The 21,937-nt window shown below is 40.9% G+C and overlaps 5 protein-coding genes across 7 annotated transcripts; 2 read left to right on the plus strand and 3 right to left on the minus strand.

The window, feature by feature from the left end:
• The first annotated feature begins 76 nt into the window (after nt 1-76).
• mgme1 (mitochondrial genome maintenance exonuclease 1) lies at nt 77-2,452 on the plus strand. 2 transcript variants are annotated; one of them, XM_023796258.1, is made up of 5 exons: nt 77-209; nt 448-1,070; nt 1,211-1,433; nt 1,899-2,031; nt 2,122-2,452. In XM_023796258.1, exons 1-5 carry the CDS (start codon nt 169-171, stop codon nt 2,254-2,256), a joined length of 1,155 nt encoding a protein of 384 aa, XP_023652026.1. In that variant the 5' UTR covers nt 77-168; the 3' UTR covers nt 2,257-2,452. The 2 variants fall into 2 exon arrangements, with proteins under 2 accessions (XP_023652026.1, XP_023652027.1); XM_023796259.1 differs by having other exon boundaries at nt 205-272.
• Nucleotides 2,453-2,847: 395 nt separating this feature from the next.
• pet117 (protein PET117 homolog, mitochondrial) lies at nt 2,848-4,116 on the plus strand. Its single transcript, XM_023796263.2, has 2 exons — nt 2,848-3,039; nt 3,516-4,116. Exons 1-2 carry the CDS (start codon nt 2,944-2,946, stop codon nt 3,657-3,659), a joined length of 240 nt encoding a protein of 79 aa, XP_023652031.1. The 5' UTR covers nt 2,848-2,943; the 3' UTR covers nt 3,660-4,116.
• A 3,232-nt stretch (nt 4,117-7,348) lies between these two features.
• LOC111835693 (glycine N-acyltransferase-like protein 3) lies at nt 7,349-12,004 on the minus strand. Of its 2 annotated transcripts, none has more exons than XM_023796261.2 (6): nt 11,923-12,004; nt 10,607-10,731; nt 10,399-10,509; nt 10,184-10,292; nt 9,925-10,051; nt 7,349-9,763 (listed from the first exon to the last, which is right to left on the minus strand). In XM_023796261.2, the coding sequence occupies exons 2-6, from the start codon at nt 10,679-10,681 to the stop codon at nt 9,361-9,363; spliced, it is 825 nt and encodes a 274-aa protein (XP_023652029.1). In that variant the 5' UTR covers nt 10,682-10,731; nt 11,923-12,004; the 3' UTR covers nt 7,349-9,360. The 2 variants fall into 2 exon arrangements, with proteins under 2 accessions (XP_023652029.1, XP_023652028.1); XM_023796260.2 differs by lacking the exon at nt 11,923-12,004 and adding an exon at nt 11,558-11,755.
• Nucleotides 12,005-13,931: 1,927 nt separating this feature from the next.
• Nucleotides 13,932-16,002, minus strand: LOC111835671 (cystatin-like). Its single transcript, XM_023796209.2, has 3 exons — nt 15,713-16,002; nt 14,616-14,726; nt 13,932-14,253 (listed from the first exon to the last, which is right to left on the minus strand). The coding sequence occupies exons 1-3, from the start codon at nt 15,917-15,919 to the stop codon at nt 14,173-14,175; spliced, it is 399 nt and encodes a 132-aa protein (XP_023651977.1). The 5' UTR covers nt 15,920-16,002; the 3' UTR covers nt 13,932-14,172.
• Nucleotides 16,003-18,899: 2,897 nt separating this feature from the next.
• LOC111835679 (cystatin-like) lies at nt 18,900-21,014 on the minus strand. The gene is made up of 3 exons (XM_023796227.2): nt 20,726-21,014; nt 19,745-19,840; nt 18,900-19,390 (listed from the first exon to the last, which is right to left on the minus strand). Exons 1-3 carry the CDS (start codon nt 20,930-20,932, stop codon nt 19,301-19,303), a joined length of 393 nt encoding a protein of 130 aa, XP_023651995.1. The 5' UTR covers nt 20,933-21,014; the 3' UTR covers nt 18,900-19,300.
• Nucleotides 21,015-21,937: the final 923 nt, after the last annotated feature.

Consider the following 21,937-nt stretch of genomic DNA (forward strand, 5'->3'; position numbering starts at 1 on the left):
TTTTTCTTTTGCTCAGTTGAAAGGAATGTAGTAGGCGGAATCGTGGCTCGGGTAATTTACATACATCTCGTTCCGCATCAAGAATACGGACGGAATTTCTTAACGGACAGAATATGGGGACAAAGCATCATGGAATTTGTAGGAGTTAAGAGCACCGGAACAATTTAAATGGAGCAGAGAAAAACTACAATTCCCATCATCACATTGAGGTACTACCAATCGCTTTTGGTTCATAAAATACGGCACGAAAAAAGCTCGCGAAGAACGAAGTGGTAACTGTATTCTTTTGATTATTTTGCTTAGTGCTGTTGTAATTTGTAACACGTGCAGAGCGGTATTAGAATATAGTTTCTGGAGGTTACATTACTTTTCTGGAAACTGACTTTAGAAATAAGTATATGTCTACATTTCATGTCAAGTAAAAGTGATTTCACGTTTGTTTCACAGCATCTTGGCACGAAATTCAACTAATGATAACAAGGGATCATTAATACAAAAGGCTTATGCAGGATTTGGCTTTCTTATTTCAAAAATGAAATGTACTCAACTTTTGAATCAAATCAGACATGTAAGTATGAAGGGGCTAGTGGCTTCCTTCTTTCCTTATTGTGCCTTATGTCCAGTTGCATGTCTCTCAACATCCAGCCGCTGGAGCACTCGTAAAAAGTCCAGCCAGTACAGCTCAGTGGACACTGAGAAGTACTCCTCCCTGGTAAGGTCAGTGTTATCAAGAACTAGCTCCCAAACTCCAGCAAGCCTTAAAGAGGAAGATGAACATATTTTTGGCCCCATTATCAAATCAAAACCAGCCTTTGCACAAGAGTGCAAAGTTCCCAAAAGCTCCCATCCACTAGTTTATCCTGACAAGACACTGGATCGTCCATCAGAAGATGAGGGAAATCCTCCAATGCGCATTGCCATGCAGAGAGGTGCAAGCAAGGTCACGGTCCCCAGCGTGACTAAGATTCTGCAGCAGACCATGCCCCCTGAGCAAGCCTTTTACCTGGAACGCTGGAAGGAGAGGATGATTGCTGAACTTGGAGAAGAAGGCTTCAAGGAGTACACCATCAGTAAGAAACTTTAACCCTTTTCCGCTTCACATCAGATCATACCCAGAGCTGACTAGGCTCAAAGCGGCTCTTTTTTGTCATGTTAACCTGATCAGCTTATAGTGTAGCAAACTGAAAAGCTATTTGCCAAATTATTTCAGATATTTTCAGACAAGGCAGACGCTTCCACTCGGCCTTGGAGAGCATTTTAATACCGGAGGAAGAGCTGTCCAGCGACACAGGATCTTCAGAGTCGGTGGAAGGATACATCGAGAGTGTTCGCCACGTTCTCAGAGAAATCCGTGGAGTGAGGGCCATTGAGAGTGTTGTGCAGCATCAGTCACTGAACTACCTTGGCTTGGTGGACTGTGTAGCTATGTACAGGTGGGAACAGCCTCCACGGTTTAACTGGTTTGTGCATTTACATTTGCACTTATTTTTATTTGGCAGATACTTTTGTCCAAAGCAACATGCAAGCAGGACAAATAGCAGATTACAGATATACATGCTGTCAAGGAATCGACTAGGCATAAGCTCGGCTGAGCTTCTAATGAACGCCCATTTGTAAATGTAAGCGGATTTGGTGAAATTAACATCAATATCTTTGGGAATTAAGGTTTATGGTATTCTATGTCAAATGATCTTAGTTTTTTTTTATAATAGAAATACTTAACTATCTATTTGGTGTTAGTGTGCTAGTCAGTATTTAAGTTTAGATGACTGTTATTACTAAAAGGTCAAATGAAACCTAAATGTTTTGTGCGTACACATTGGTATTGAACATTACTGTCTCTGCTCCAGTTGTTGGCACAAGTAGATCACTGAGGACATGGTGTCTCTTTGTTATAGAGGGGAGCTCTGTGTGATTGATTGGAAGACCTCAGAGAAGCCCAAACCGCACCTCCGCAACACATATGATAACCCCCTACAGATCGCTGCTTACATGGGGGCCATTAACGACGACGGAAATTATAATTACCAGGTCAGTCTGCTCGATCAGTTCTCCTGCATCTGAAAATTTGTGCTTCTGTGACTTTTGTGTCTTAGTGCTGCTGTTCTTGTTTCCTTGTAGGTACAAAACGGTTTGATCGTGGTGGCCTACAAAGATGGTTCACCTGCGCACGTCCACTTTATGAAACATGACGTATGTTTGGTGTACTGGAACAGATGGCTAATCCGACTAGAGGAGTTTAAGGAGAAGGTGTAAATCGTGTCTGAAGATTTTCATTACGCGGTTAAAAGTGAGATGCGTCCTTCTAATTGTGAAGCACACATTCATTTTGCACACAATGTGTTTGTTTAGTAATAGAATTTCCCTGTTTTTTTCACAACAATGTTAATTGTGAGTATTGTTCATTAAAGACTACTGTGTGTCTTAATAAAATGACATGGTTTTTCAATCAGCTCAAAATGTGTTTTCTTTGAAGTGTGTAATATGTGTTTTAAGCAAAATGTTTCAAGTTACAAGCTAAAACTATTGTTTTAAAGAAAGAAGAATAAATTTCCTCCTTTTCACTGAGGACTTTATTGAAGTCAAAGTTTTGAAAAATTAAGGAAAACCTGAACAGAGGATCTCAACATCAAACTCATATGAGTATAGCCATCTGCTTACTGTTTTAAGTGTACTGTGTGTTGATAAGTAATAGATATTTCTTCACTTAGGTGCAGTATTTAATTTATAGTTCAGTTTATATTAAATATTTGACTTGGGTGATAGTGTAGGATTTAACAATGAATCGAGATGCTGAATGTAAGCGACTCGGGGTTGGTAATCGATTAGTTTGGCCTGAGAAACGATTCCATCCGGGTCTGTGACGTAGCACAGACCCGAACCTTACGGTTCACGCAGAGCTGAAAATCCTTGTTTGTCGCCGGAGGAGAACAGGGTCTCACCATGTCCACGGCTTCGAAAATGGTCCTGGGTGTATCGGTTGGTCTCACCCTAGCTACCGTGATTGGCGTGCATGTCAAACAGAACTGGGAGAGAGCGGTAAATAATCACCGACATTAGCAGCGCGTCTGGATGTTATCGGGTTGCCTGTTTTGGCCCATCTCTCTGATGTCCAAGCAGACAGCACCTGATTTATTCAGTGGCGTGTTAGGAGTTTCCGTCTAAATTATCAGACCACAGTGCGCTGCATTGCTTCACAATGTGAAACGGTGACAATGTCACGAAAATGCTTAACAATGCCACGGTACCCTGTCACAGCATTTTTAAGCTGTAAAGTGACACTTTAATACCAAAACTAATAAAGAGGCAATTTTGCACAGACGCCGTAACACCAAACGGTACCGTCAGCTGTGACTGGTTTGAAAACCATTACTGCAACTTATTACGACAAAGTAATTAATGGTGTTATTAAATGTACTCGGGCTGCATATGTGTAGGTGGAGACGTGCTAATTAAGCCTTCAGGGGCAGTAGCCCAAATTTAAGTGCCACATGCTGTAATCATGGTTTTGCCAGAGACTTCGCGAGGGAGTCGTCCGAGACTTGGAGAGGCTGGAGCGAAAGAAAGCAAACCTGCGGCAGCTAGAGGAGCAGATCGTCCTTACCAAGCGGTTGGAGGCAGAGCGTGATCAAGGAGCAGCCGCATCGCAGGGACCCTAGATGTGGATACCTGAGTGCTGGTGGGGGCTAGGGCGGCCTCATCGTCTGCGTAACTGCATAAACGTGCTGAATGGATTTTAGCCACAAACTGCTTCATACAAAGTGGATTATGTTCCATGAGATGAGCAGGTTTCCGTACTTCGTATTGTATGTTTTTGTGCTGTGAGGATATTGGAGAGTATCCCATCTTTCATGGTGTTTGGTCTCCAGGCTGTAGTAGCAACCAACTGGTCGTTGAACTGCACGTGAGGCCAGATGGCGATTTTCATTTTGGCCTCCAGGGGGCGCAAGGGCCATGAATGTGACGCAAAAGCAGGCCCGCGAAAGCCGGCATTAGTCTGCTATGAAGACCACAGATTTTCAGTGTAATGAAGAACTAATTCCATCATGTTGTTCCTCACAGGAACCCTGATGTGGACAGTAACACACAATTAAACTTTTTGTGCTTTTCTTCTGACATACTGTTGATTTTCATTTAAATTAGAAAGTTCAGCTAAAGTTTAACCACTGTCAATCATTATGATGAAGTTGTGGCAGTTTTATGACTCAAGAGTTTTATATAATGCCTTAAGTATCAGTTTACTGGTCCACAGGTTCAGGCATTATCTCAACATTTTGGGTCTTCTGTCAGTTTTGAAACAACCTTACGAAATATTTAAAGCAGTAATTGCTTCATAAGCATCATCTCTAATAAGCTCATGATATCTGTGCATAATCATCCCTATGACATGCACTGTCTAATTTGATTACAGCTAATGGGGAAGCCTGTAGCACAGATGGATTCGTAGCCAGAAGGTTACTAGTTTAAGTCCCCTTGGTGGTTTTTGTTCCTTAGTGGTTTTAAGGAGGTCCTGACACTAATCTTCTACTGAAGGCACTGTCTGAGAAACATATTCCGAAGGTACAGGAGACTTCAGACGTACAAAGTTACACAGTTTGAGCACTAGATGTAGCTTCTCATCAAATCACACCGCAGAGGCCGTATGAAAAGGGTACTGTGTTGTTTCTTGTTTGCCTTTGGTGGGGAGGGATTACACAACTCAAGTCCTAATTTTACAGGCACTGAAGGGAAAAGGTGTACAATCGTGCAGTGAGCTTAAGTAAATTGTGGTTTCTGGGAGCCCTGGCCTGGGAAAGGGCAGTGTTCTGGTGTATTTCCAACCTGGGCACAAGCAGTGCATTGTACAGTGACTGGGAAAGCCTACAGTTCTGTATTGCTGGGGCTTTGGAGTATTACATGCCGAGGATTGAGTGTCCCATGGTTAAAGGCAGAATGATATTGGTGTTGTGGCCAGAGACACCATTACTTTCACGATGGGACTGGGTTGAATGTACCCTGTCATAGGTTCACATAATAAAGTAATAAAATAGATTATTATGTTGGTTGTGCAGATAAAAGGGAATGGGATAATATAAAGACACCATTGTGTATTTCCCTATTTCTAATCTGGTTGACACTCATGCGTGAGTCCAAAGTCAGTGCTGCTGTCGGGACTGCCACTCATATCCCCAGGAGAACCAGACCTCAGACCTCTATCTGACTGCAGCTGGTGTTGCTGCAGCTGAGTATGCAGCAGTGAAGTTCTGCCCATCTCCCCAGGGCAGAAGCAGGGTGGGGTGGAAAGCAAGGTCTGATTGGGGATAAGGGAAGAGTTTGCCTCCCCACACGAAGTCTGAAAGAACAGCAGGGTGAAATTACCACATTATCTGCCCCGGTCCTTAGAGCAGTGTTTCCCAATTCAGTCATCTGGGACCCACAGACAGTCCACATTTTTGCTCCCTCTGAGCTCTCTGTCAGACTGTCCACATTTTTGCTCCCTCTGAGCTCTCTGTCAGACTGTCCACGTTTGCAAAGAAAACGCGGCCCGGATTGGGAAATGCTGCTTTGCAGGACAGGCTCATCGACCTTTGGCTGATTGTCAGCCCTGGTCCTGGCAGTACATGGGTAACATAGATCTATCCAAGCGCTATGTTAACTTTCCCATGTGATACTGGGCCGGTTGGCATTTTCAGGCGAGCTGGAAAGGCTGCACCCTGCAAGCCGAAGTGACCTTTGGAGCTGGAATTCCTGTGGTGTGGGCGTCTACTTAACTACAGCACACTGCGCTCAGCTGGCCTTATTCAGGGCAACCAAACCAGCTTTAACATTAAAGAACTGTAACCATTGCTTAAAAAAAAAAAAAAAAAACTTCTGACCAAAATGACAAAGCAGCAAAACGGCTTTACTCCCACGGAGCCTCTAAACGTTTTCTGACTCATGAGAGGAATCCACAGTGTGTGTGCAGTTTGGGTTTTTAGGTCTGGAGATAATTTAGCTGAAATTGTCATGATGATACCAGAACACACTTTCAGCTCATAGAATGGTAACGGATTGATCATGACAGATGCTCGCACTTAGCGTTGGGTTTCAATCAGATTGATACCCCTATTCAAATCTAGCCCACAATTCCAAATCCAGGCCTTGTTTTCAGTTCTCCCAGGTAGTTAGGTTAATAATTACTGATTCTGATTGGTCAGAGGCTTCACACCTGGCTCACAGGTAAAGGGAGGCTGGAAAATCAGTGCTGGTCCCTTGGGGAGTGTGATTTGAATAGGTCTGCAATATGCTAAGCAGTACACTAAGGGAGGGTGGTTCAGCTGAAGCCAGAAGCTGTCACCACACTTGATGTGCATGTAAGCAGAGGAAAACGCTATAGGGTGTCTAACTGATTTTGTTTCAACAGAATTTTTTTACTCACTTGTGAGTCCACCAGTACATTGGATTGAAAATGTAAAGAAGACATCCATCCATCCATTTTCCAAACCGCTTATCCTTTTTGGGTCGGCGTAGTGAAATGAAATTATGCTTTATTTGAAATTTGTACATGTATAGGTACAGAATCTCCATAATTTACCACCTATGCAACTTAGGACTCGCACATATGCACACAATTTTTAAAAAACATCAGTAAATGTACATAAAAATAAATTTTTGGTAGCAGTACGCCCCGCAGTGCTGTGCTACCTAGTTGATGTGGGAAAGTACTGTGCTACACAGCAGCGGGACCATCCCGTGTGATTATCCAGATTATCCCTTTCCAACATATGTCCATTTTGACGTACAAGTTGTTAGTTGGAACGGAAGCCAGTGGTTAATGGTACAGTCTGTACATTGGAATTCTTTAGTGTTGGCCTCCTATCTCACTTTCCTGTAAGACACATATACATGTCAGAGAGAAGCTTGGGGTCAGAGGACAGGCTCTGGCTTAGTCCTGAAGAGGACTCTCATGTTGTAACCTGAGGTACTTAACCAAATTGCACCAGTAAAATACCCAGCTGTATAAAAGAAATTAAGTAAAATAATTCAAAATAATTTAAACAACAAATTCACAGAGCCGCTACTCCTCTGTCCTGTATGTGGGCTCCTTTTCTCTGGAGGAGGTATTTTGGGCTGGATGTTGTGGGATTCTGGGGGTGCTGGTCAAGCCCCCAGCTGGGCTGTTTGTGCAGCTGTGATTGCAAGGGGAGGGAGTGAGATGAGATCAAGCATGTCAGCGGGGTGCAGTGCAGTGTGATACAGCTCAGCCCAGCGGGGCAGCATCTGGGGTCTGAGAAATCACAGAATAGACTCAAATTACAAGCTTTTCTGGGCAATAGGGCTCTAAAGACTACAGACCAAGTTAAAAATCTTGGTTTAATAATAGATGAGGACGTTAACTTCGTTGTAGTTGCTGAAGTTATAACTAAAGTCTTAAAGATATAGCGAAAATCAGAGGCATGCATACATTTATCTCCAGTTAACTGGTCTGTTGTAATGGTCTCCTGGCTGGTTCTCCCTGAAAGTCCATCAAACAACTTCATCTTATTCAAAATGCTCCCGCTACGATCGTAACTCCTTCCATACCTCCTACCAGTGAACGTAAAAATGCCTCATGTCACTACTTTTAAGTCCTTGTTAAAAACGGTTCCATACTTGTCTGCTTTCACATGATTTTCACATGATCACCTAATTCTAATGATTTATGTGACCAGCACTTTCTCACTTTTAATATCTGTTTTTAAATGTTTTGCGTTTTTATGTCCATTTAAGTATGGATTTTATTTCATATTTCATTTTCTGTAAAGCACTTTGATTTTTTTATGTTTGAAAATATGCTATAATATGCTTGGCTCAAGCCTGGGATTTTTGCTGGTCTTTTAACTGCTTAAAATAGTTTTGAATGGTTTTAAATTTCTGAAAATGGTTTGAAAACAATGAACATGGAATCGTGACTCAGATGTTAGACACTCTCACATTTGTTGTGGGCTCAGTTAGTTTGACCCTTTTGTTAAATTAGCTTTGATGTCACTTGTGTGGGAATATTTCAGGATATACCGTATCAGTGCTAGAACACCACGAGAACCCAAATGAGCATTACAATGAGGTAATTGCATTCATAGGTTTTTCGTGGAATGACATAAATACCTGTGTGATATATCAATTACATTTTTGAAATAACAAACGTTATTTTTTTAAAATGTTAATTTCTCTGGCATTGGTTTAGCAGCCCTTTAAAGAATCTGTTACAATCTGAGGACCCAGATCAAGCTGTTTGTTTATTCCCAAAATTGATTTACTGGTTAGGGTTGCTGGAAGTGGACAGACAGGACAAAAAGCAGCATCGTATTGAAGAAAAGTGAAGCGTAGCTCAAAAAGTACAGCATTCAGGTTGATGAATCATGTCAATGAAAGACTGATGACAGTGCAGTTAGGAAGAGGTTCTGTAATTACTATCTGCACAACTAACCAGAATACAGCTTCATCCACTTGAAACTTGTTGTTTTCCAGAACAAAACCAAAGCTATTCATACGCTATAAACACTTTGGAAAAATCAGCTGCACTCTAAGAATTCAGACAATGTTTTCCAGTAACTCCCTCCCACAAACCTCTACACACAACAATGACTGGCTTTTCAGAAAAATCAAAGATTATCTAGCTTTCATTTGTGGAAAAAAATACTGGCAACTGGCCAACAATCTAGAGTTTATCAAGGGGCTCAAAAGACAAAACAAACAAACAAAAGATAATGCAGCATGAAGGAAAACCTCACCAAGTTGATTCCCGATTCGGTCTCACCTCCCACCTGAAGATTCCTTGTACATCGTGTTCAGCACATGACACGAATCTCTCGGCCAATCACATTAACCTATTATTTTTTAATCACTCAGGAAAAGATCTGTGCGGTCAATAAGTGTCCATCTGGTCAGTATAATTCCACCGTAGGTTTATATTTACAGATGTAAAGCTTGTTCACAGGTGTGAAGACTCTCTCTCAGGTCTTTCTCTCAGACTTAAAGAAGAAATGAAACAAGAAATGAATAACGCAAGTGAAATACTGATCTCATGTTTGCTCATCATTAATAAATCATGACATATTTTATTTCACGAAACTATAGTATTTGTTCATAATTTGTACTTCAGTAGTAACTGAGGCACCATTTAGTTTTTGTGTCCCGTCAAATAAAGTGTTTGTGATCAGCATCACAAAATCTATCTGGCACATTAAAATTGATAAAGGAAACAAAAGCCTTGTAAACCAGTGTAATTTCCCACAAGAGATTCTATATCTTTCTTCAAGTGCTACAAAATTTCAGGTAATTAAGTGATGAGTGGTTTATAAAAATGCTTGTTTAAAATCAACTGATTTAATTGATTTAGCTTGTTAGTTTTTTTGTCCTACTTCATAAATGATTAAAGGTAAACCAGGCTGCTCTGTATGTGGGGTCCTCAGTGAAGCCCAGGCCTTTGAACAGTCTGAACGACAGCTTGTTCTCCACCTCGATAAAGCAGTAGGCGGGGTAGCCACCGCTGTGGAGCCTCTGCGACATCGCATTTATCACGATTTTGGCGTAGCCCTTGCCCCGGTGCTCAGGCATGGTATAGAGCATCCCCATGCACCCTGAAGGGTACGTGAGGATCCATGCAACGGCCCGGCCCTCCCCGTCCTGCAGACAGCAGGAGGGGAAGTGTCGAATCATGTCCTGGATCATCCTGACGCTGTGCTTTCCAGCCCCAAACTTCCAGCTCTGGTTCACCAGGTCCACATGAGACTCATCGAGGGAGGATATCCTGAACCCCAGCGCACTGCGAAAGAGCCAGAAGATGGCATCAGCCTTGAAAGTCATCTCAAGACAGCCATACACAACCATGAAAGGATGAGGCATATAGGTGACGACTACAGAAGCCTATGTTGGAACATGCACCCAGGGTCTGGCATCCTTGCACCCCTGGTAGTATTACTGTACCTGTCCACTGTGGGAAGATGACTCACACACTGCAGTTTTAGCATGTAACATGTCGTCACACGTCTCCATGACACCCCCCTACACTCAGCTTCCTCCTTTAAGACGGCCTCCAGTGACAGATCGGCTGCTGGAGAGCAAAGGGAAACATCACTGGGATAGATCTACACAAAGAAAGATTACATTTATTTAGGAAATGCTTTTATCCAAAGTGCCAAGAAGTTCAGAAGAGTAAAAAAAGTTACACATTTGAGCCAGATACCAAGACAGAAAAACTTTCCCCAGTTGATAATTGCCGGCTCTGCCAAGACTTTCCTTAAGGAGGCTCCATCTTTAGCAAAGACACTCGAGTCTTTGAAGAGATCTCCTTCCTGCAATCAGGAGAACTTCATCAGTGAACGAGTAAGAAAAAAAATCAGCATTACAAATGGAAAAACACAAACAAAATACAAGCACTAAACACGTCATCTGTAGTACCGTCTCAACTCTTGGCTTGCAAATTATTGCCGTGAAATTAGGCCAAGTATCCACTGCAATGTCCATCGGGTAAGATCTTATTCTGCTCATTTGCAAAAGGTGTCCATAAACCTAGGAAATCAACACATCACTATCAATATCCAAATTTTATTTCTTTTCAAAGACCAGTTAATATGTCACTCTATGACCAGTTTGGCCATGGACTCACCTGCTGGGACTGTGGCAGGAAGGTCTCCAGGACTTTTGCTGCGTCCATCATCTGAGCCTTGGTAAGCACCTTCATTTTCCTTTGATGTCTCAGTGATCATAAAACTGAACCTCTAGCCTGAGAGACTGAGAAAATGAAGAAGATGTATTGCAAGTTATGCTAAGGGATTTAAAGGAAAATATCAGAACAAATACAGAAAACCAGACAGAGGGTGTTTACAAATACCAAGAGCGTGAAGATTGGAACTATACTTCGGCAGTGGGACTTGATGTCAAACGGGTACACAACACCCAGAGGCTTGGACTGACAAAAGATAAAATAACTCTAAAACAATTTTTCTAAATTCACCCAGTCCGTGGGATACATTTTCGAGATGACTTCTGTGGTCTGTGGAATGAGTTTTGAAAATGTAACGAGTGGGTCTTGGTTCCCAATACTGTGAAATAGCCCACAATGAGGAAGTATGACTTTAGGTCATTGACGGACAGTCTCATGGACAGAATTTGGAGTTTGTGAATTTGCTGTTCAGCTGTGGAAGTACATCGGCTGCGAGATGATGCATCATGTGACACGCGTGTATAACCTAACGAACGGAGAATTAATATTTACAAATCTGAAAACGTGTATTTCTGTTACGTTAAATATAATGTTACGATATACTATTTTAATGTTATTTCTATGTTTTTAATAACGTAAAAATAAACGTTCTTTAGAAAGCACATCTCATTTAAATAATTTAAGATTATTTCAGTGTGGTCGGATCGAAGGTTATACTTTATAAACCAATAACCGGAACAAAACGTCTGATTTAGAATACATGTGAAACGAAAAACAAACCAAGTTCTTATACCACAAAACTGATTATTTAGTTACATTCTGTAAACCTCTTTTTTACACGACTGCAAATATGCATATATGAACAACATAAATCGGGGATTTTGTTTATGCTACCTTGACAGTCACGCGATAGAAAAGTCGGTCCGTCAAATTTTTCGAGGATCTGCACCCCGGCGCCTGTCAGATTTTAACCGTTATCTGCAGGATGCCTTCTTTAGATCAACAAGAAGTCAAAGAAAATTCAAACATGTCTCGCCGCGACCTGCACCGACCTACGGGGAGGCGTGGGTGGACATCCAAGCCGGCCCCCAACCCGGCCCCCACCCACCCACCCGGCACGCAGCACGTCGCCGGACGAGCCTGTTCAACAAGCACGTTGCAGCGCTTGATTTACGCCTGTATATTGAAGGTACCATAGTGGCGTTGGTAGCTAGTTAATAACTTTCCTCCGTGTAGTTGGAAACCTAAATGAAGCGTACCGAAGAGCGGGTTATGGGTAGGCCTATATAGCCCTTCATAGTTGCGTGCCCGAGGTGTCCAGCTGACCATGCATGTGTTCAGATTTCGTTACTGCCCAAGAATTTACGGCAATGTTCTTGTGTGGGACGCATCAGCGTTTACACTGAAAGCATGTGGTCAAATGCGTCTCAGACCACATCGGCAAACGGTGTGAGTTATGGGATCACAATGCGTCTTGGGGGTCTTTTACACTTGTATTAATCGTGCGTTCCATTTTTTTCTGAAAAAGCAAGATTTTTTGCTTAGCGGGACAACTTGTCGGATTTAAGGTACCTCAGTTTAAATGGCCTTTATCTTCGTTCACTTACAATTAGCCCGAAATACCTTAAATACGACAAATAATCCGACTAATCATGAAATCCAATTCTAGCCCGGTTAATTGTTAGCAATATCAGTTGATAAGACATTACGCGCGGTGCTTTACGTATAAAACTCCGTAGCAACACGCCCACAGATAAGTTGGACGGTATAGTGTGTGCGACCGATTTAATGAGAAGTAGTGCAACGTAAAGGAACGAAATGTGTTTCCTCTGGTGTGCTGTACAAAAAATAGAGAGAGGTATAATTTAAAGAATGGAATTAAAAATAATAAAAAGTAGTAAAAGAGCGTTGGCTGTAAAGTGACAGTGCAGTACGTCTGAGATGTGGGGGCTGTGGGATCAGTGGGAGGCAGAGATCAGGGAAGGTGCTGTTCCTAAGCCTAGAGCAGGGGTGACCAACCTTCTTGAAACTGAGAGCTACTTCACAGGTACTGAGCCATACGAAGGGCTACCAGTTTGAAACCCTCTCCTAAACTTATCCAAACCATGTATAATAAACATGTTTTTAAGGCTTTATTTTTTTAGATATTGTCATTTTCAAATCTATATAAATGAAAATGTGATTAAAGAAGAATAGCAACGGGATAAAATTCAATTTTAGACACTGCTCACTGGTGAGTTGTGCTATTTTTAGAACAGGTCCGTGGGCGACTCATGTGGTCCTTGGGGGCATCCTGGTGCCCACGGGCACCATGTTGGTGACCCCTGGCCTAGAGGATCTAGCCCTGATACTGCGTAGCCTGATGATATGGGGGGACACAGAGCGCATGCAGGGGGGTGGGGGCCCTTATGTTGTAGGAGGTCTAACCCTAACCCTCCTGCCTGATGCTAAGGAGACAACCAGAGCATCTAAATACACGATGCTGTGCCATAAGGAAAATGGTCCTTCCCTTAATGAAAACAGCCTTTGATGTTCTGCCAAAGCTGCAGCAGGGGAGGTATATTCCACGAAGCGGGACATTTTCCATTAGCCAGATAATTAATGCTTTATTGATCCCTGTGGGGAAATTCTCTTTATGCCCCCCTCAACTTGCTCTCTTTAAGTAAGAGCAAGCTGGCCACAAAGGGCAGCCACCCATTGCAGAACCTCACTGCAGAAACTCCTACTGGACAGCTTTCCATTTGGTTTCAGTTATCCAGCTAACTGAGAAATTCTGCTTTGAGGAATACCCCTAGGCTTTAGAAAACCTTTTAAACCTCTATCCCATACTCACTTGTACTGAAGACCACATGAATATACACTACCAGTCACACCACAGGTTTTTACCAATTTTCCATTTATTTCATAAACTGCAGATTTTTTTTATACTTAAGCACTGAAAACTGAGTGAATAACTATAAATGAAAATACAAGTAAAATAGAACAAGTTTCCTTTATAACATGGAAAGATTATATAACAGTGCATGTACAAGGAAAACCTGTACAAGGAAAAACTTTAACAGGGAGAGAGTAAGTTGGAACGCTGCAAGGCGATGTGCAATGAAGTCTGGATTCCAATGGAAAGACCCATTAAGAGATGAGAAACAAAAAATGCCCACATTCTGCCATTTCACAAGGGGGGGGGGGGGGGGGGGGGGGGAGACAAACCACACTTTAAACCCTTTATGGCAAAGGACTACTAACACTTGTGAAAAACAACAGGCAAATATGATGTTTTAAGAATCATTTATTAAATGTAATGATTGCATAGCTTGAAACATCAATTAGTCCTATGACTGTTACATTTTTTTTTTTAATTCCTAAAAAGGAAGCCTGCCTAAAAAAATCCAATATACATCATCATGCCAGAAAAAAGCAAAGTGCAAGGATAAAATACTAAAAATTGCACGTGTTAACTGCAGGTACAGAGAGGGTTAACTGAGGCAAAGCAGATCCAGGCAGCAGTCAGCTCATTGCTTGCAGTCATCCTTCACCATCTTGATGCTTCCTAGCCAGGGCTGGCTCCACACCTCAAAAGTGCAAACGTAGGCCTGAAACAAGAAAGTGACCACAGCTAAATCAGTCAAGGTGTCAGGTGGACTTGCTGAAAGGATCCCCCTCCACACACACACACACACACACACACATAGATGCTTCAGCATTACATGAAGCCAATCCAGACACGTTACATACAAGAGTCACATTATATGTGCATCAATAAAAGCCTCAACAGTGAGACTCAGCACTAGATGAATTGATTCAGGCACTTAGGAGCTACTAGCCACAGTCCTGATGTGAATTGGCTAACGTTAAAATTCATGTCACTGGGAAGAAACTATGGCAAGCTGCAGTAATGTAAATGTCTGCTTTGATGTGTGGGGGAGGGTTTGTGGGGAGGAATGGGGCTCCTTACCTTTGCCTGGTCTACGTCCATATGTACTGCACACGACGACTCAGCACCGTCTTTCCTGCAAGCGGTTCGGCCCATGTTCACTTTGAAAATGTACTTAATGCCACTGACCACCTGGGAAGGGGGCAGTACATTAAAGAAATTAAGGAATATCTCAAAAAGCGCCTCTGAGTAAAAGCACAGTTCATTTAAGATGCTTTTAGGCAGATATTAAGTTAAATTCCGCTTTAATACAAGTGAATTATTTTCCACAATCCATCGACCCTGATCTGGATACGCGGTGGTAAGATGGATAGATATATTTCCCACAGGAACGAAGTTGAATTACTCGTTTGCAGTCATTTTAATAAGGGAATAATTAATATGCAACTTAATGTTAGATACGAAGCCCAAAAATGAGTAGAAGTCGTCATGTGGTCAACATAAAAAACACGCCGTACATAGAGAAATGCAGAGAAAAACACTGACTGAACATTTCACCTGATTCATGTTAATTCAGGTCCAAAAAAACTAAAATTAACCATAGTAAATGTATCTATGAACTGAATTCTGAAAAGTCAATTTACAAAGAGATCCAATGGTTAATCAAGCATGGGAAATTAGCCGACCGCGTTACATCACATAGATGTTAATCGGGCAGACGTGAAATAATATCGGCGTATCGGGTTGGTGGCTTGATAAGCGATTTACACTAGAGAGTGAACAAAAAACGACGCACTACCACTGCAAATATTATTTAAAAAAATGTATTTGGCGTAACTGCTGAAATAAAAGTTCTACTTTTATTTTCAGGTTTAAATGGCTGCCATCTTCTTCCAGTTTTATTCAGTTTAATGGCGACCGAACTGATGCGTTACATAACGGATTAGCCCTAACAATAGCATCACATTGGACACGACGCATGTAGCGACCTCACACCATGTATCTTTGGTTATTTAAGGCTATGGCAATTTAATACAACCCAAAGGAAATCAGAAATAAAATATTAATATAATTCCTATGACAGTTTTAATAATTATTCAATCTCATTGCGGATGACGCATGCCATTAATACATTTTTTAAGAATAAAAGACGAAAAGACATTTTAACGACTACAAACCTGTTTCTGGACCTTGATTACGCTTGAAACGTCTCTGAGATAGGCGTCGTTGCTGCGCTTGTTGTGCTCGGAGACAGCCATCTGAAGGGCATCTTTCACTCCCGGCTCGTTCAAATTCGCATCCATCGGCCCACCGACAAGGGTAGCATTCGCCACCATTAAAAACACAGCGAGAAACAGCACTATTGCTTTCCAAGAAAAGCCCATTTTCCCCTTTACACCAATTTAGTCTAGGAGTGTAAATTAAACACGTACCGTTCGCCGCAGAGGGTATATAAACATTCTAATCATGTGACTTTTCTTTTTCAGTGAGTGGGCGTGGCTCATAGGTATAAATCCGACAGCTCATTGGCCGATGCTGGAAGTCGCCGCTATGCCTCTCCGCGTCCGCCATGTTAGAGAGGTCAAGAGCCGCTAGTAAACAAATCAAATCGCTTTTGTTCTCACATCGCTAGAACTGGGGATTGAAAGCATTTGGTCACGAGTTCTTATGAACAGCGCAGTACATTAATTAAAGCAAACTGAACATACTGTACATAAAGACTACATAAAACAACCGTAGAACAATACAACTTTACAAATGCACAAATTAAAAAAGAAACTGTAATACACATACAAGACACCATATATAATATAGATAGTATGCATACAGTATGCTATGGGGCAGACAGACGTACTGTAGGTGTAATACAGTACAGTTTAGTGATACGATTCTGAATTAATTCTGAACCGATTTTCATGAAGTTGTATTTGTTATAAACGTGAGAATTTAACGATCCTCCAGTTTTCGATCCCCTGTTATCCAGCTACTTTCAAGTCTTTATTCCTTTTACTAAATACTTAATAAAACACCCTTTTGTTAGATCAGTGCACTTGCTCTCGTCCCGCATCGTACTGTATATGACACCGTAGACATTAGGTCTCCCCGAAAAGTGACACCGTGTAAACAATGGCGATTCAGCTCGCGTTTACTTTCTAAATATACATTTAAAGATTTTCTTTTATCTGAAAAAAGTTTTTCTGAGACCAATAACATGCCCGAGGATAGCAGCTGCATTCTCTGGGAGACTTTTAAAGCTTATAATTCATGGACAAGTTATCTAATTTCTCCCCTAGTAAAAAATGGCTGAACTAGATTGACATATCAGATGAGCTTTTAAAACCAGTACTCCGCCACTCTCCAGACTTGTATAGGAGATGCCTCCCACTCCAGTCTGAATATGATTTGCTCTCAACTTGAAAGACAGTTGTTACAGTACATACATTCTTGAATTTGGTGTCGAAGTAGGGATGCTCTTGGAGAGCCAGGCATGCGCATTAGCACTTTGAGATTAATCCCCAAAATCAAATCACCAATAGGTTACTCCGTTTCAGAACCTCATGAAATTAATAATGTCTTTTCAACTTAATTTTCAAAACTGAATAGATTTGGGCATGGTTAGTAATAAATGATTGGGACTAATGCAGTTACATTGTACTTCTCGATCTCAGCTATGAGAAACCTAATAAAGATATTTAAAAAAATAGTTTTTGAGTATCACAGTAATGGTGTCAGAGATTGCCCTTCTCTTTGCTATCATTTTGCGGCACTTCACCAATTTCTGTACGTCTCAAAAGGAGGACGAAATGGGGTATGTGAGAAGAAGCATTCCAGTGTTCCTGTAGTTGTACTTGTGCAAATGGTAAATTAATGATTGTATCATTTCCATGTTACTTCAAATTTTTTGAAGAGGTGTTCAGGGAATATATTGTTGTCATTTTTATCAGTTTCCTTGCAATTTGTATGGTAGTTAGTTATACCTTTGGGGTGTCACAGTTCTTACATTTTCTTTAGGTGTCTGGATCGGTCTCTGTCAGTCATGTCATGTTCTCCTTTGGCCAGCAGATGTCACTGGTTATTCTGTTTCACCCCCAGCTTGTTCCTGATTACTCCTACCCTGGTGTTTCATTAGTGAAATGTTTTCACCTGTCTCTCATCTGGTATTCATTATCTGTTTCTATAGAGAGGGGAGCAGAACTTTATATAATGATATCAGGGGTATGAGTAATAAAAATTATGTGGTTTTTATGGGTGACTTTAATTTACCAGGTATACAGTAAATGCATCCGGTCATGGGCTCTACAGCAAATGAACTTGATATGGTGGAAATGGTACAAGACTGCTTTTTCACCCAGTTTGCCATTCTCGATCTTGTGCTTTCAAATAACCAAGACAGAATTGGTAAACTCGAGGTTCTTGATCTACTTGGCAGCAGTAATCATAATGCCATTAAATTTGAGGTGAATTTTCATGTCCATAAAGCAAAGTCAGTAATAAAAATATACAATGTTAGGAAGGCAAACTGTAATGGGATGAGACAGAAATTGGAGACGGTAAACTGGATGGAGGTAAATACCAGAACTGTAGAGTAGCCTTGTGAATGTTTACATAGCACATTATTGCAAGCTGAAGGGGGATTCAAACCGGTTTCCTGCAAAATAAATAAATAAATAAACTGTGAAGACACAGCCAAGGTGGTTTTCAACTAAAATTAAGAAGAAGGTCAAGAGGAAAAGGACTCTGTACCATCAATAGAAAGAAATAAAAGATGTTGGGATAAAGCAGGAGTATTTTAATCTACAGGCCTGTTCTACATGAATTGTCCGATTCCCCCCTCTACTTGGCTGGTTTCTGTATTCTGTTTCACCCTGCTGTGTAACTTTCCTTCAGTTTATTAAAGCTGCATATGGATCATCACCCATTCCGCGCTTCCCGTCATGACGTTAGGTAAGAACACAAATAACTGAGATGTGAGCACAACAATTCATCTGAGAGCTTAAAATAGCAAACTGAAAGCATGAAAAAAATGTCTGCACATTTTACCCTCCCTCTACTATTTCATGGGCATATCAACATGTCAAGCTAAATTGTGAACTCGATTTAGCACATGCTGTCTGTGGCCTTTCCAGGGCTCTGTATATGGTATATATGGTACATGTACTATAGCTCTTACTGCAATGTGATTGAAAATGTTGGTCATAGTGCAAATGAGAAATGGATAGAAATATTTAGATATATAAATGTAATTTTAAGACATTAAGATACACACAAAGAAATAGTTACCTAACTAATTGGTGGAGAAAGATTGTGCAAATTGGCCTGTAAGTGGAATGTGCAATAAATGAGTGTAGTTTCAGTGTTGTGAACTCAGGGCATTTGTGTAAAAACACATTTATTGGCTTTCATAATTCCAGTTGATCCATCCAGTAATTCTAGGAATTGTAGAGGTTGGAGGTGTGAGAGGAGTAGGGATTAGATGGGGGGAGGGGTGACAGGGTTGTCCAGAGAATACATTGTTGTTTATCCAACAGCATCTTTTCTATTTAAAATTACATTTCATTTTGCAGTCCATTTAACTTTTTCTTGCTCTGAATCTGTTTAAGAGGAATCCTAAGACAACTATACGCAAAAATTGAGCCCTGAAGTAAAGAAATAATTAGTTCAATTATAACATGATTCAAATCATTATCAAGTGATATGAAAAAATCATTGTAATATTGTGTTGTATCACCCAACTCTAGCTACAAAGTACACTAGGCTACAAGGGCTCAGGGATGATATTCCTTGCAGTCATTCTTTACCAGCTGGGTATTCTTCAGCCAGGGCTGGCTCCATACCTCAAAAGTGCAAATGTAGGGCTGAAAGGAAAAAAATTCAACCAGTTGAAGAAGACTCTAATCAATTAATATGTCAAGGTGTCAGATGGACTTGCTGAAATGACGCCCCCCCCCCCCCCCACACACACACACACACACTCGCAAAAACTCACATATATGTCAACATTACATGAAGCCATCACAGACATATTATATAAAAATCACATTTTATATGTGTCAATGAAAGCTCCAAATCACCAAAACTGTGACTCATCGCATGATTTAAGTTGGTGGCTAAGAGGCTGAGTAATTTGTGTCACTGGGAACAAGCCATCCCAGTGAGGAACATGGGAAGCTGTGTGGGGGTGTTTGGGGGGGGGGAATGAGGCTCCTTACCTTTGCCTGGTTTGAACCCGCTTCACACACACGACCTTTCTTGCAAGTGGTACTACCCAGAACTACTGTGAAAATGTACTTCATGCCACTGACGACCTGTGGGCAACATTTTTAAAGAAAGTGATCAAGTTTTAAATAAGCACCTCTGATTACAAGAACATTTGATTAAAGACACATTTAGGCAGATCAATAAAAAAAAAACAAGCAAAATATTACTGGCTGAAAATTTCACATGATTCATGTTGATTCAGGTTCAAAAAGGCTTAACCATAGTAAATGTCTCCATGAACTACACATCCCCTCATTAAACATCGTACTTCACTACATATATTCTGAAAAGTCAGCATAGAGTTTAAATGATCAAATGGTTAATCAAGTATGGGAAATTAGCCAACCGCATTACATTGCATAGATTTTTTTGGGGGTACGTAAAATATAATAAAACATTTTTGTTTCTATCAAGACAGGTGTATCAGTTTAGTGGCTTGATAATTGGCTTACAGAGTAAACAAAACATCATTGAAACCTTACAATTGTACCCAATATTAATAATAAAATACATTAGACCTTCACAAAAACAGTAAGACTGAGTTACATATAGCACGTTCACAATTTATAACCAGGCACCAAACATTAACTCTCTCTCAAATAAAGCTTCTGCTTTAAATGAATACATGTTGCTTTTATTTTCATACATAAATAGCTGCAGTTCTCTTTTAGTTTTGTTTTCTTCAATCTAACAGTGACTGCCTTATGTACGGATTACTGGGATATGACACACCACGCAACTCAGTAAAAGTATTTTTGGTTAAGTACAGTATTTGGTAACTTAATTACATCCCAAAGGAAATGGGAAATGAAAGGTTAAACAAATCCTGTTACAGTTTTAATTATTATTAAATTTTATTACTGATGACGCATGCCATTAATCCTTTTTTTTTAATAAAAGACAAAAAGAGACACATTTTAATGACTACAAACCTGTTTCTGGACCTTGACTACTTTTGACACCCCTCTGAGATAGGCGTCGTTGCTCTGCTTGTTGTACTCCGAGACAGCCCACCGAAGGGCCTTTTTCACTTCTGGGTCATTCAAGCTGGCATCACTCGGTGCACCAACAAGAGTGGCATTTGCCACCATTAAAAATGCAACGAGACAGAGCCCTACTGCTTTCCAAGAAAAAGCCATTTTCCCAATTTACACCGTTTTAATCTGGACGCATAAACAGAAACGTAGTTCGCTGGTGAGGTTATATAAACACTGAAGTCATGTGACTATTGGTTTTGGTGAGGGAGTGGCTTGTACGGATATTTGCGAGCATAGGCAGGCCATACAAGTAGAGTCTTGTCCTTCTTTTTTGAGTAATGGAACTTTAACCCTGTCTAACAGAGGCACATTAACATAGCAGACATCCCAGCTCTCCTGGAAGTTCCATGAGTCTCCTGCAGCTCCCTGGACAATATCCTGGATATTTGTTTTTTAAAGTGAGAGTAAGCAAAGACCTCAGAGCTTATAGAACCTTTGGAGAAGGAGAGTGGGCGACAGGGAAGTGTTATCAATATGTGGGAGGCTCCCGGAACTAACAGGAAAGGTGGGATGTCTGACAGTCAGAACGCTGTTATTGAAAATCATGTAGCTGCAATTCAGGTCATTTACTTCTCGACTAAATAGCAGGGCAGCTAAGATACATGATCCAAGTGGTTTCAAACAGGGTGTGACTTGGTTCCGGATGTGGTATTTCCAGCATTTCAGAAACACCCACCCTCCCGTGATTGTCACTTAGTACAGTGTCTAGTGATTACAGGGAATTGTGTAATTAAAAAAAACATTTCTGTGGCCAAAACACCTTGCTAATGGCTATACAAACTATAGTAACCAGAGTGACACAGGGTGTTAAATAATGAGATCTCTATGTGGTTGTGCAACGTTCAGCATTTAACAAAAACTGGGAGACAATATGACATGACATTTCACAGTGTGGCTGAGGCACCCTTTTTACATTAAAGTTAGGGCATTACCGAAAGAGAATGTTATGCGGAGTGGCAAGATTAGCAATATACACAGTACTAATTACGAAACACAATGAACAATATCAGTGTTCTTATCCTGTTTTAGGGGATTGGGCATTGATTAATCTTATAGCCTTGCCCCCCCCTTGTTGACTTCATGGCTATGACCTTGGTTCATAGAACA

Source organism: Paramormyrops kingsleyae, chromosome 3 (genome assembly GCF_048594095.1).
Source record: "Paramormyrops kingsleyae isolate MSU_618 chromosome 3, PKINGS_0.4, whole genome shotgun sequence".
Classification (NCBI taxonomy): domain Eukaryota; kingdom Metazoa; phylum Chordata; class Actinopteri; order Osteoglossiformes; family Mormyridae; genus Paramormyrops; species Paramormyrops kingsleyae.